General features: G+C 37.1%; 1 protein-coding gene across 1 annotated transcript in view; it reads left to right on the forward strand.

Annotated features, from left to right (window-relative positions):
* The window catches only part of TMPRSS11F (transmembrane serine protease 11F), a 78,600-nt gene that overhangs the window by 44,977 nt on the left and 19,142 nt on the right, over positions 1-14,481 (forward strand). Inside the window, exons 4-5 of the mRNA XM_028848547.2 lie at positions 10,786-10,853; positions 12,635-12,798. Of these exons, the coding sequence (XP_028704380.2) occupies positions 10,786-10,853; positions 12,635-12,798 (232 nt within the window). The remainder of the gene's footprint in view (positions 1-10,785; positions 10,854-12,634; positions 12,799-14,481) is intronic.

The raw sequence follows: 14,481 nt of genomic DNA on the forward strand, positions 1-14,481 counted from the left end.
TGGGATCTCTTGTAGGTATGATCCTAGAGATCCCCAGCAAGAGTGAATTGCCCCACGGTCACTTCATTCACCCCTTCTCTAGGAGCTATTCAGGGCCAGGAGCTAGTCCTAACATCCAGCAAGACCACATAGAGTTGCCAGCTTCCTCCTCTTCAGCCTCTGTGTCTGCATTGCCTCTCTATCAACTCTGAGTGTTTTCTCTCCCAGAAATCTGTTTGATATGTGTTGGCTTACTCCATATTTTGGTCTCTCTCAGTGGGAAAGTTCTTTTCTGGCTGTATCTGGACAACCATCTTTCCACTCCCCCAACAAGTTCTCAGTTATTTTTCACTGGTGGCAAAGAGAGGAAGTGAGTGAAACATATCCACTTTAATGATAAATTTTTACTTTAAATCATAGTTCTTCAGCAAAAATGTTGAAGATTGTCTGTCTCTATCATCTTTCTATGCCCAAAAGCCATATGAAAGCCATGCATGTGTAGAGTTTGCATGGAACTGTTTTGTTTAAAAACTGAATTTATATTTTGACAGTACTCCATCGTTTTTGCCAAAGTTAAAAAAATGACTAGTCTGGTAATTAAAACAAGATACTAATTGTTTACACACTGAGAATTGCTAGTATGATTAAATTAATATTGATTACTTAAAATTAACGTGTGAAGTATCACTACTTAACTAAATGGAATGCAGGAATGATTTATCAAGTACGTATCCTAGGACAAGGAATCATTCTAACAGACTGGTTTCCATTTTCCCCTTGGGAGCATCCAGTAATTAATGTGCTTACGCTAGGATTCCACACCTCAAAGCCAATGCTGTAAAGATAAAAATAGATAAAAATAAATATAAACATGAGTTCTGGAATTTTTCCATATGCTCTATGATACATTGACTTCACCTTGGAACTGAATGTTCAGGACAATCCAAAAAGATAATACTATAAATAAAATTATAGTATTATAATTATAGTATATTATAGTTGGATAGGTAAATGATTTCCAAAATAAAGACTGGAAAATTCTCACAACTCCCATCCACTATGCAGAATTTTCAGTATCCAAAGGCTACAGATGTTGACTCCATCACTTTCTGATTTCATTTCTTAATAATAGCTTCTCACTGAAACCATCTTTATTGGGCTCCTTATATTCTAAAACTACAACAACTAGCTTGAGGGATTATCTCTTAAAAGGACGTCTTAAAGAGATTTCTTTTTTCATTCTTTGTTCCTTCTATTTTAAGAGATTAACATTTGCAATACAAAAACTTCTTTAGAGACAAAAAATATTACCTTTAAAAACACTTTTTCATTTAAGTTTATTGAATCTTTTCCTGGCTGTAAGCTAAAATCCTTATCTAAAAATTGGGGATATGTGATGACAGAACTTCCAAAGAATAGAGACATTGAAATAGATGCATAGCAGAGCATTATCTAGTACTGATTAGTTTATTTTTACATAGGTTATATTCCAAAACACAGAACTTATGACTGGTGATCTTGATTAAATAATTTATTAATTCATTAATTTATTATTAATAAAATGTTTATTAATTTATTAATAAATCATTAATAATTTATTTTATAACTAATTTATTTTGATTTTATTTAAATTATAAAATTTGTTTAAATTTTAATTAGATAATTTATTAATCAAGATCTTTCAGAAAAAAATTCATAAGGAAGTGAGGACAGCAGGAAAGGGCAAAGGAAGAAGCTAGATAAAGATGTAGTTTCAAAAATGTAGCCTCAGCATGATTTCTCTGGGAGATCTGGAGCCTAGATTAATCACGGAGGTGATTCTTCCCAGAAATAGAGGGTTGGGTTGTTTGTCTTACACCAGTAGAGCTGCCCAGGGAAGGTGGAGCATAGCCTACCAGATGTTTCTAAACAAGGTGCTCAGGTCAGACAAGGACAATCCTCTGCAGAAGTGCAGGTGTGAACTGTTATCAGTCAATTCTTGAAGCGGGGGTATGGGTACACCTCCCCACTCAGTGCAATTTGAATAGAGAACAAATATCTGCTACAATTCTTTTCTCACAACTCATTATCATTTAAGTAATTTCAGCTTCTTAAATAAATTTCATAAGAAAGAAGAAAAAGTTTATTTGCTTGATAAGTGACTGCAAGCAATAACTCCCCATTGACCTAGGCCTCCAGATAATCCAACTCATGATCCTGGCTTTGCTTCATTTCCTTCTGTGGCTCTGTAAGTGATTTCATCCATTCCCATAATAGGAATTCAGAAGAAGAAAAATCCCTTTGAGTCAGCAGGAAGCTTTCCTGGAGAGGAAAGAGGAAAAGAATCAGTTTTGTTGGTGTTTTTGCGCTCTGCTGGCACATATTCCCTTGACAGTAGCAGGAAATTTGCATAACCTGCTTGAATATTTTCATGGGTGGACCTCAAAAGGGATTCCCTACCTGGCATGCAGTAACTGCTGATCTTCCTTGAGGACTTAATCTGCATTTAGTTCATAACCAAAGGAAAGATGCAAGCTCAAACTTGTCAAAAACAGTACCTGGATGAGTATGAAGCTAATTAGTCAGAGCCATAGGTATCATTTCAAATATGTTATTTTGTTTTTGAATACTGGAGTTCAAACCAAAGACTACAATTGGTATCTGATTTTAAGGTGAAGTTTTTTTCCCCCATTTTACCACGAGCACACTATCTTGTTTCAAACAGAATCATCTCTAGTAAAATGATCTATTCTTAGATTTGAACTATAAAAAGGGACAGGATACAATTAGTTTTTGTAGTTTGGATCATATTACAAGCATCATAGTACTGAGTTACCAACAGAAAAATGTAAACTTTCCAGAAATTAGTTATAACAATGATTAGGTATCTGAGGAGGAATAGTTCCCCTACCCCTGTTAAACTTAGAAGCAGGAAACAACCTCTGAAGAGATTATCTCTTAGGAGATTTATATTCAGGGAATAAAGGATGACTTTGAGGTCTTCTTTAAGGGTTTCTTTCACCATGACCTTTCTACCTGCTTTAACACCAACTTTAACATCTGTCTTCAAATATGTAATTAATTCAAGGTTGTCAAAGTCACTTAATGCACTTAACACAAGATCTAAAGATGGCTTCCCTGGGTTCATATTACAGAGCCACCATTTCCTTTGCCACCTCAGACAAGATTATATATCCTGAGTCTCAGTTTCTTCATCTATCAAATGGAGCTGATGAGAATGATACTTTTCCTCCTAAGGTGGTTTGAATTTTAAACAAAAGAATCAGTCCAATGCCTGCCATGTAGTATGGAATTAATACTTGTAAGCTTTTAGTAAAGGTCACACCAGTATTGTACTATACCAGCATATGCCATTTTTAAAATAGAGGTTGATGTGTTGGGGGACCATAGTTTGTTAATATCACATTTTAGTTTGAATTGAATCTTGATATTTTCTTATACTCTAATATAATAAGACTCCTAATCCTTCCCCAAAGTGTCATAGATACAAAGTTCAGAATTTCAGAGGACGTTTATCAGAAGTGCTAGCGACATAAAAGTCATCTTTTCTCCCTGTTTCCTCAATGATGAAAACAAAATGAACTCAGAGAAACTTAGTGAAATCGTAAGCGTCATGACTCAGAACTGATCCAAACCTGAGGAATGACCCAAACATGTGAGGTCACCACTGGGGTCTCCTGGGTCCCACCTTTCTACAGATGACCACAGATTTCTACTTTCACTTGGCAACACGATTTGCAGATAAAACAATGTGTTACCATCTTCTTCCCTTTACCATCTTGTTGATTCTTAATTCATTAATTCATTTATTCATGCACTCATTTATTTATCAAACATGGCTTGTGTGTTCACCATGGGCCAGACAATGGGTGGAGCATTGGAGATACAAACATAAATCACACCCCCTGCCTTACACAGTTCACAGTCTAGAGTGAGAGAGACACTACTGTAAACCAGTGTGATAATTGCTATTAATATAATAAAATCATATTCAAGATGACAAGGTGGCCCAAATAAAGGATTGTTCAACTTTGAGGAGGGCTTGTTAGAGCTAACTTAATTGTCATTGGAGTTTCTCAAGTAAGGTAAAGTTGTAATTGAAATTTGCCAGGGGGAAAAAAAAAACGTTGTAGGAAGAGGAAAATGAATGTGCACAGTCACAGAGGTGTGAACCAGCCTACTGTGATTAGGAAAGAGAAATTAAATCAGTAGATAAGAGGTTTTGGGCCCTCTCCAGCTGGACCAGGCTCAGGGGAGGGGAGGGGGGTACAAAAGAGGTAAGCGGGTGGGAGTAAGGGTGGGATGGGGGTTGCCAGAGGCCAGGGGGCCATCCACCGCTTCCCGGGAGGGCTGTGCCTCCGTTGGGTTTGTTAGTGGCCAGGACAGGGCAGGGCAGCCCAGCCTCCTGTCTCTGCTTCCATCTTCCATTTCCCAATGCGCTCATCCTGGCTGCCACAGAACCCTCTCCCCTCAATGACATTAAGCCCTGGCTAACATCTAGGATGGTGTGAAGCCTGCCGGCGAACCGCCCACTACCTAAGGTGCTAGGCTGCTGGAGCTGGCAGGGCTTGCTCAAAGCCTGGTGTTCCTTGCACAGTTGATGGTCTTTCTTATTTGCATCATCTGTCTCACATTCTGTGGACATCTGGGCAGTCAAGCTGGGTAGTGTTACACTTGTGAATGATACTGGGATTTCAGTTAAAACTGGATTAGCCTCCTCTTGCGACAAGCTAATGTCTCAATCCTTTGTAGGCAAGAACCTGAAATGTGTGGGGAGCATACTTCAAAGAGGAATCCTTATCTTGATGCTGTGCTGTTTTCCTTGCTGGGCCATCTTTCTCAATACTGACAGCATCTTCCTGCTCTTAAGGGGATCCTGACGTCACCAGGATGGCCCAAATTTATGTGATGATTTTCATTCTTGCTCTTCTAGCAGCATTTCTGTTCTGGCTGCAGAGGAGATATTTACAAAAGTCAGGGCATCATCTTGCCTTAAGTTATCATTGGAATCACAGGGAATGCAGTCTGTGCGGGCCTTAATGTACTCTTGCTTGTAGACTGTGGACATTAGAGGGTTAGAATCTGCCTGGGCCAACACCACTTCCTGGTTCTTCCTGTCTGCACTTCTTTTCCTCTACATGTGGGAAAAAAAACTATCAATACTTGGGGAGGTTGGACTAGGGACTTTTCCCAGGAGTGGGGCTCCTACATCTAGCCGGCTATCCAATTATGCTCATGGTGTATACTGAGTGACAAACTTGAGATTGGAACCCTTCTTGCAGGACTGATTAATGTGACAGAGCTGGAAGCTCAGGGCATCATCTGTGAACTGGCCTTTGTAGTCAAGATGGTTGCCCCCTGGCTTTGGCATGGCAGCCGGTGTACAAGTGGGCAATGCTGTGGCAACAAGGAATCATGAGCAGGCTTGGTGCCCCCACTTTACTGTTCTCCTGTGTGCCAGTGTGTGTACACTTGCAGCAAGTGTTTTTACTTGTAGTTTTGAAGAGTGTGGTTGCCTATGTATTTACCATTGACAGATATTATTTCCCTTTATGAGCCAAATGATGCCTGTTTTTGCTCCTCTTCATCTACTTGATGCACTTACAGGTACCTTTGGTGGAGTCGTGAGAGGCGCAGGAAAATGGAAGATTGGTGCTATCTTGACTGCCATTGGTTATGGGAAAACCTTTTCTGTTTTCCCATGGGAGTATCTCTGATGTTTGCTGCTAAACGGGATAATAGGACTCTGGTCTGGATTGAGCGTGTCTTTCAAAACCTCTTCTATTTAGCATACATTTTGAGAATAAACTAGAATAGAGTTGCAGAGCAGACACAAGTTTGAGCAAGTTTAAAAGGGTGCAGAGAGACCATAGCTACCCCAACAGAGCTACCTATCCCAGAAAGAGAAGTAACCAATGGAGCGATTTTGCCTGATATCATCAGACCAGAGCACCAGACCATACAACTGATGGAAGAAAACTCCTCATATGCAGTGCCCTCTGTTGGGGATGTTTTGACAAGACAGTTGATTTTTTTTTTTTTTTTGGATATTTCACTCTACATTTTATTATTGGACAACTTAAAATACTTGAATGGGGTTTGTATATTCATTGGCATATTAGCTTGCTAGGACTTCCATAACAAAATAACAGACTGCGTAGCTTAAACAATTAAAAAACTACTTTTTTTCATAGCACTAGAAGCTGGATTTCCAAGATCAAGGTGCTGGCAATGTTGATATCTCCTGAGGCTTTTCTTTTTGGCTTGCAGATTTCTTCCTTCTTGTTGCTTGTTTACTTAATCATTTCTCTGTGCATCTGTGTCTCTTTTTTTAAAATTTATTTATTATTATTATACTTTAAGTTCTAGGGTACATGTGCATAACGTGCAGGTTTGTTACATATGTATACTTGTGCCATTTGGTGTGCTGCACCCATCAACTCGTCAGCACCCATCAACTCGTCATTTACATCAGGTATAACTCCCAATGCAATCCCTCCCCCCTCCCCCTTCCCAAGATAGGCCCCGGTGTGTGATGTTCCCCTTCCTGAGTCCAAGTGATCTCATTGTTCAGTTCCCACCTATGAGTGAGAACATGCTGTGTTTGGTTTTCTGTTCTTGTGATAGTTTGCTAAGAATGATGGTTTCCAGCTGCATCCATGTCCCTACAAAGGACACAAACTCATCCTTTTTTATGGCTGCATAGTATTCCATGGTGTATATGTGCCACATTTTCTTAATCCAGTCTGTCACTGATGGACATTTGGGTTGATTCCAAGTCTTTGCTATTGTGAATAGTGCCACAATAAACATACGTGTGCATGTGTCTTTATAGCAGCATAATTTATAATCCTTTGGGTATATACTCAGTAATGGGATGGCTGGGTCATATGGTTTTTCCTTGTAAATTTGTTTGAGTTCTTTGTAGGTTCTGGATATTAGCCCTTTGTCAGATGAGTAGATTGCAAAAATTTTCTCCCATTCTGTAGGTTGCCTGTTCACTCTGATGGTAGTTTCTTTTGCTGTGCAGAAGCTCTTTAGTTTAATTAGATCCCATTTGTCAATTTTGGCTTTTGCTGCAGTTGCTTTTGGTGTTTTAGACATGAAGTCTTTGCCCATGCCTATGTCCTGAATGGTACTACCTAGGTTTTCCTCTAGGATTTTTATGGTATTAGGTCTAACATTTAAGTCTCTAATCCATCTTGAATTAATTTTCGTATAAGGAGTAAGGAAAGGATCCAGTTTCAGCTTTCTACTTATGGCTAGCCCATTTTCCCAGCACCATTTATTAAAAAGGGAATCCTTTCCCCATTTCTTGTTTCTCTCAGGTTTGTCAAAGATCAGATGGCTGTAGATGTGTGGTATTATTTCTGAGGACTCTGTTCTGTTCCATTGGTCTATATCTCTGTTTTGGTACCAGTACCATGCTGTTTTGGTTACTATAGCCTTGTAGTATAGTTTGAAGTCAGGTAGCGTGATGCCTCCAGCTTTGTTCTTTTGACTTAGGATTGTCTTGGAGATGTGGGCTCTTTTTTGGTTCCATATGAACTTTAAAGCAGTTTTTTCCAATTCTGTGAAGAAACTCATTGGTAGCTTGATGGGGATGGCATTGAATCTATAAATTACCTTTGGCAGTATGGCCATTTTCACGATATTGATTCTTCCTATCCATGAGCATGGTATGTTCTTCCATTTGTTTGTGTCCTCTTTTATTTCACTGAGCAGTGGTTTGTAGTTCTCCTTGAAGAGGTCCTTTACATCCCTTGTAAGTCAGATTCCTAGGTATTTTATTCTCTTTGAAGCAATTGTGAATGGAAGTTCATTCATGATTTGGCTCTGTGTTTGTCTGTTACTGGTGTATAAGAATGCTTGTGATTTTTGCACATTAATTTTGTATCCTGAGACTTTGCTGAAGTTGCTTATCAGCTTAAGGAGATTTTGGGCTGAGACGATGGGGTTTTCTAAATATACAATCATGTCATCTGCAAACAGGGACAATTTGACTTCTTCTTTTCCTAACTGAATACCCTTGATTTCTTTCTCTTGCCTAATTGCCCTAGCCAGAACTTCCAACACTATGTTGAATAGGAGTGGTGAGAGAGGGCATCCCTGTCTTGTGCCAGTTTTCAAAGGGAATTTTTCCAGTTTTTGCCCATTCAGTATGATATTGGCTGTGGGTTTGTCATAAATAACTCTTATTATTTTGAGGTACGTTCCATCAATACCGAATTTATTGAGCGTTTTTAGCATGAAGGGCTGTTGAATTTTGTGAAAAGCCCTTTCTGCATCTATTGAGATAATCATGTGGTTCTTGTCTTTGGTTCTGTTTAAATGCTGGATTATGTTTATTGATTTGCGAATGTTGAACCAGCCTTGCATCCCAGGGAAGACAGTTGATTTTTATTGTGGAATGACTTTAGCTGTTGCTATTGCTATCCTTGTAGCAGGAATTTTAGTAACAGTTTTCAATGACTATAGTTAAAGTAGAAAAATTATCACCAGCCTTCAGCTAGAAATGATAATTATATGCCTTATATTAAACATGGAAGGCGGCCATGTTATTTGGACAGTGGTTTTACTCTCGACTCTGGGTGGAAAATTGAGGTCTCCATGGTTATTCTGAGAAACTGTGTTACCCTAATGCAAATCAAGAAACGAGGTATAACTTTAAGCAAAATTTTCTCTGTTAACTGTATCATGATTTCTAAGTATGTAAATTTGATATTTCCTTCTGTAAGTGTTCCTTGTTCTTTCTTTTTTCTATTCTTTTCTTTTTTTTTTCTGAGATGGAGTCTCACTCTGTTGCCCACACTGGATTGCAGTGGTGCAAGCTCGGCTCATTACAAGCTCCACCTCCCAGGTTCATGCCATTCTCCTGTCTCAGCCTCCCAAGTAGCTGGGACTACAGGCGCCCGCCAGCATGCCTGGCTAATTTTTGTATTTTTAGTACAGACCTGGTTTCACCTTGTTAGCCAGGATGATCTCGACCTCCTGACGTTGTGATCCGCCCACCTCGGCCTCCCAAAGTGCTGGGATTACAGGAGTGAGCCACCACGCCCGGCCTATTCTTTTTTAGGTTGAATATCTATCTTCTTCCAGGAAAGTGGTTATTGTCCTATAAACTGTTATTGGTGACCTAGTTTTCTTTTATTTCTCTTAATGTACTTAGTCTTGCCACTGAATATATAGTAAGTACCTGTTCAAGTCCTATCTAGGATATTACCATATAAGCTTTTACAAAATAAATACCTTAAAATGAGAGAGAGAGAGAGAGAGAGAGAGAGAGAGAGAGAGAGAAAGAGAGAAGAGGAGAGAAGAGAGAGAGAGAGAAGACTTTGAAGGTAGGGATGGGGCAAAGTAGGGGCCAATGAAGGGGTAAGATTGTGTTGAGGGAAATATTGAGCTTGAGGCAGGGGTCTAATATACTCAGGTTTGCATTTTAAAGATATCATCCTGGTTGCAGCATTCGGAGGGAACAACTGAGGGGACAGAAGATAGGGTAGAACCACATCAACCTGCCATGAGGAGGCTGCTGCAAAGGCCCAGATACAAGTTTCTAAGGAGCTGATTTGAGACCATAGCAATGGGATTGAATCAAGGGAAGTGGATTTAACATTTAGGAGGTAAAGTCTACTGGGCATTATTACCACATTAGAAGAGTCAGGGAGAGGAAGGAATCTTGTGGGGAGGGAGACTTTCCTTCTCCTGAGATGATGTAGAAATTGGGGGCAAAATTTACCATGGAAATAGATCTTATGTAAACTTACATCGACTTGTTATTCTGACTTATAACTCTCAGCCCAGTGCTTTTTAAATTTTTTTAATCTATTTATTATTTATTTTGAGAACGGATTATGACTCTGGCTAATTTTTGTATTTTTAGTAGAGATGGAGTTTTGCCATGTTGCCCAGGCTCATCTGGAACTCCTGGGTTAAAGCAATCTCTCCACCTTGGCCTCCCAAAGTGCTTGGATTACAGGCGTGAGCCACCACACCCAACTAACCCAGTGCTTTTTTGACAAAAAGGCAGTGTCTCAATAGCCAGCTGGAATCAGAACCCTTTAGGAAATCAGTTTCCTGAATATTGAAAAACTTCCAATGGCTTAGACTGGAAAAGCTAAGTAATGAAATGCTGATGATATAAGAGTGTGGTGAAACTTACTCCCAAGCAGAGTACCAGTTTTGAAATCCTGTCTCTCACAGAGATGACTAATAAGTGAGGGTATCAGAGTCACATGGCAGAAATCATTTCAAGTCATGTCAAATGGTCTAGTGATGACATAATCATTTAAGAAATCAACAAATTCTATCAGTACTGATGAGATAACATATTTGGGATGAGTGCAGCAAACAAGGTAGGCTTTTTTAGAAATGAGGATGCTGTCTTAAAAAAATAGCATGTACTTTTAATTTACTTGATAGTATTTAAAACTATCATCAATAGCTTAATAGATACCAGACAAGGTGTAAAATGTGTGACGTAATTTCACCTAATTCTCAAATCAACTGTATAAGGCAGATATTGTTGTTATCCCATTTTACAGAGGCTTAGCAAAGTTGAACAATTTCGTTGTGGTTATTTGGTTCCACAAAGATTAGGCCCCAGGTTTAGTCTTACAACTGTCAATATACCCATTAACATGACTGGGAATAAGCTGAAAACCTTTTTTTTTTTTTTGCCCAAGTCTCTGGCTAAGACAAGGAATAACACTTTTCTTAAGACTAATACTTCTTTTTTAAAATTATTATTATTTTTTTATTTTACTTTTAAGTTCTGAAGACTAATACTTATTTTTTAAAAATCAGATGTCTAGGATATTTCGACATTCTTCTGTAGACGGTCGATTTATCAAATCTCATGTTATCAAATTAAGGTATGTAAACTTGGTTTGTAATTTCAAGTTAATACTGTTAAGATGAGGTATTTGATGAACCTAATTGCTTAGCTGCCCTGAGCAAGTCTTTACAGCAACACACAGATTTCACAAATCTTGAGCAGCCCAAGGTTTCCTACCTATTCCTCAATCACAATAGAAAGTCGTAAGGTGCTTTGTGACAAGAAAATCTCAGCTGTTGGATAGAAAAAGAGGAAAAAAATATAAGAAACAGGGGAATGACACAGCTGACATTCCCTCTTCCCCCGGCCTCTTAAGTTAGGGGCTAAGTAGAACTTAACGTCTTTTTCATTTTCCTCATTTTAAGCCTACCCCACCATCAGACAATGACTTTCTCCTCAGTAAAGTTTTTCTTTCATGACAGTGCTTATTGTTAGTTTAAAATGGCTTTTCATTTTGATGCTTTGGTGAAAACTAATATACAAAAATGAATCATGAAGCTATTATCAGAGACTAAAATTACAGAATCCATCCTGAATGTTTTTACATGTTGTCTAAAAAGCTTAGATTCCATAGTGATATATGCCTCTTCATATATATGTATATATGTATATAAAATGTATATATGTATATATACATTTGTATATATGTATATATTTGTAACATATGTATTTTATATATATTTATATATGTATATATATTTATAACATGTGTGTATATATATTTGTAATATTTGTTTGCTTCACTTCTTGGTGATAAAGTAAATATAAATATGGTTAAATGATTAAGGAACCCATGTCTTTCCTTTTTCTCTTGCACTTCTTTCTTTCATACCTTCTTACCTTTTTTCCTTTCTCCTTTCCACTTTTCTCTCCTTCTTTCCCCTTCTCCTCTTCTTCCTTTCTTCTTTTCTTTTATCTCTCAAATTAAATTCATTCTCAAAAGATTTCTTGAGGCTTTCTAACCCTGCACATCACAATATAAATTTATATATTTGAACTGTTTATCAAATGATTCTCTTTTATAACTGCTTTCTTTAATCATTTATCTATTAACAGACCACAAGAGCCCAACAGGTCAGTGCTTTAATATAGTAAAGGTTTATTTCATTTTTAAGGTACAGTCCAAAGAATCAGAAGTTGGGGCAAGGGTGTGGGTGCCAATTAAGATTATGAAATGAAACTGCCCACTGGATCTTCTGCATCTGGTGGCAGACAAGGGAAGAGTGAGAGCAGGAAAATGCTATGAGAGGTTTATTAGAAGCCAGACCTGGAAGTGGGGGACATTATTTCTTTCCATATCTCATTGACCAGATTCATTAGAAAGTTTCAATAAACCTCAGGAATGTCCAGGAAATGGAATCTACCTCTGTGCTCAGGAGACAAAGGAAACTGAGTTTGGTAAACAAAAGGATCCTCCTTGCCACACCATTTCTAAAGAATAATGACATTAGTTACAGCTTTTGCTAAAATTGCCTTAAAAAGCAAGCCATTTAAGTATGTATAAAGCATGATTTCACAAACATCTTCTCCCACAAGCCCCTCTAAACTATGAGCTGAGTAAAGACAGTGAACAACTGTTTTCAGGTATGTATTTTATCCAGTATTTCTAGCATGTTGTCTTTAGTTCTTCAACAGTGCTTCCAACACTTCCTGGTTATTATACACTCATTTTTAATCTCTGTATCTAGAGATAATTTAAAAATCTGGTATGCACATGTATCATGCATTATGTTTTTAAAGTTTAATGTGAGTCCTAATAGGTTAAAGTCATTAATGATTAGATAAATGGCATTTTTTATCTGCTTTTTTGTTCTTCAGTCCAGATGAACAAGGTGTGGACATTCTTACAGTGCTCATGTTTCGATACCCATCTACTGATAGTGCTGAACAAATCAAGAAAAAAATTGAAAAGGCTTTATATCAAAGTTTGAAGACCAAACAGTTGTCTTTGACCATAAACAAATCATCATTTAGACTCACACGTAAGTCTTTTACTTTTATTTGCAACTTTTGTGGTTCTCTCCTCTTATAATACTCTTTAATTTTTATAAGCAACATACATATATATTTTTTGTAAAATATACCCATTTACATATATACCCATATGTAATTTTTTGTAATAAAATATATATATATGTATATAAAATATCAGCACGGAATAAAACTAAAATAAATTTCCACTGTGAGGCAAAATTTAGTATTAAAACATGTTTTATTTCATATTTTACTAGGGCTTTTAATAAGGTTTCTAAACTTTTTTCCATATCATATATAGTTGGGTCCTTACAAAAGTTCCAAAGGGTAAGTATTACTTTCACCATTTTACAGGTAAAGAAGCTGAGACTTAAAGAAGATGTGAGACATGAGATTAGCAAACCTTGGGGCTAGAATTAGACACAGGTATTGTGACTCACAGAGGTCTTTACAGTTCAGTTCTGGGGGTTATTTTTTATAGTATCAAAGAAAGACACATTTATGAAGGTTTACCCCTGTAGGAAGAGCCAGTGACATGAACTGTAAAGAGGTTCTCTAGCTTGTTTCCAACTTAAAACTATTTTTCATCCGTTCCTTATTTATTCCTCATGAAACGAAATGGGAAAGTTCTTGTTTTGTTTTCCTCCCAAAGTGGAAGAAAAGGAAGTTCAAATTAGGAAACTGAAATTCAAACTACCTTACAGCTAATTGGAATCTGAGCTCATTTCTATGCCAATATGTAATTGAAGGTAGTAAAATAACGTGTTTTAAATAAAATTTTAAATGTCAAGGGCAGGAACTGTGTCTTTTTATTTTCTTACCCCTCCCTCAAACACTAGCATATATCTCACATGTGATAGGTGTTCCAGCTATATTCATTGCTTCTTGTTATGTATTTCCAAGTTTAGTTACTTCTAATTTAATACAAAAAAGATGGGAGAGGGGCTTGTATTTTGGACCCAAAAGACTTCTCCCTTCCCAATAGCCATGTATTTATTTAGGAAGCAAGTTATCTAAAGTTAATTCTTTTGTTGTTAGAAATCAGGAAAGTTCTTTAAATATATTTTGAGATAGAATCCCCACAAATATTGTTATGTTCTCATAAAGTAATTAGAAATAATGGAGAGTATAGTATCCACCTTGATTGTTAATCAATTATATTCCAAAGTATAAGTATTTTCCAGCATTCTATACATGGAAATCTCAATTCCTGATGATATAAATGTCCCTAAGCCACAATCATATATCCTAAAGTAAAATATCCATTATAAAAGTGACATTATGTTATGTTTACTGAGTTGTTACTGTTGTAGAATTTCTTATTGTACAATTTATTTAAAAATTTTGTCATTGTTGGTTATATACAATGATTTTTTATGATACAAGTTGTTTTAATACCAAAATAACTAAATTCTCTGACCATGCTCAGTAATGAACTGTATATGTTTTCTTCTGCCACACACATGTATTCTGTTAAATAAAGAGACATATCCATGAAACCTCTAGTAGGAATTGGGGCTTGCATCCCTTTCTGGGGAGAAGTCAATGTTCCTGATAAAATCACTGTAATTCTCCATTTTCTCACTGACAAACAGAAAACCAATCACCCAACAAACATCTAATGTATCTGAGTTAAGTGAACATGAATGAATAAATTTGAAGGGAAAAAAGATGTCACGGAAGGGAAACAT

The sequence above is a fragment of the Macaca mulatta genome, chromosome 5 (genome assembly GCF_049350105.2).
Source record: "Macaca mulatta isolate MMU2019108-1 chromosome 5, T2T-MMU8v2.0, whole genome shotgun sequence".
Taxonomy (NCBI): domain Eukaryota; kingdom Metazoa; phylum Chordata; class Mammalia; order Primates; family Cercopithecidae; genus Macaca; species Macaca mulatta.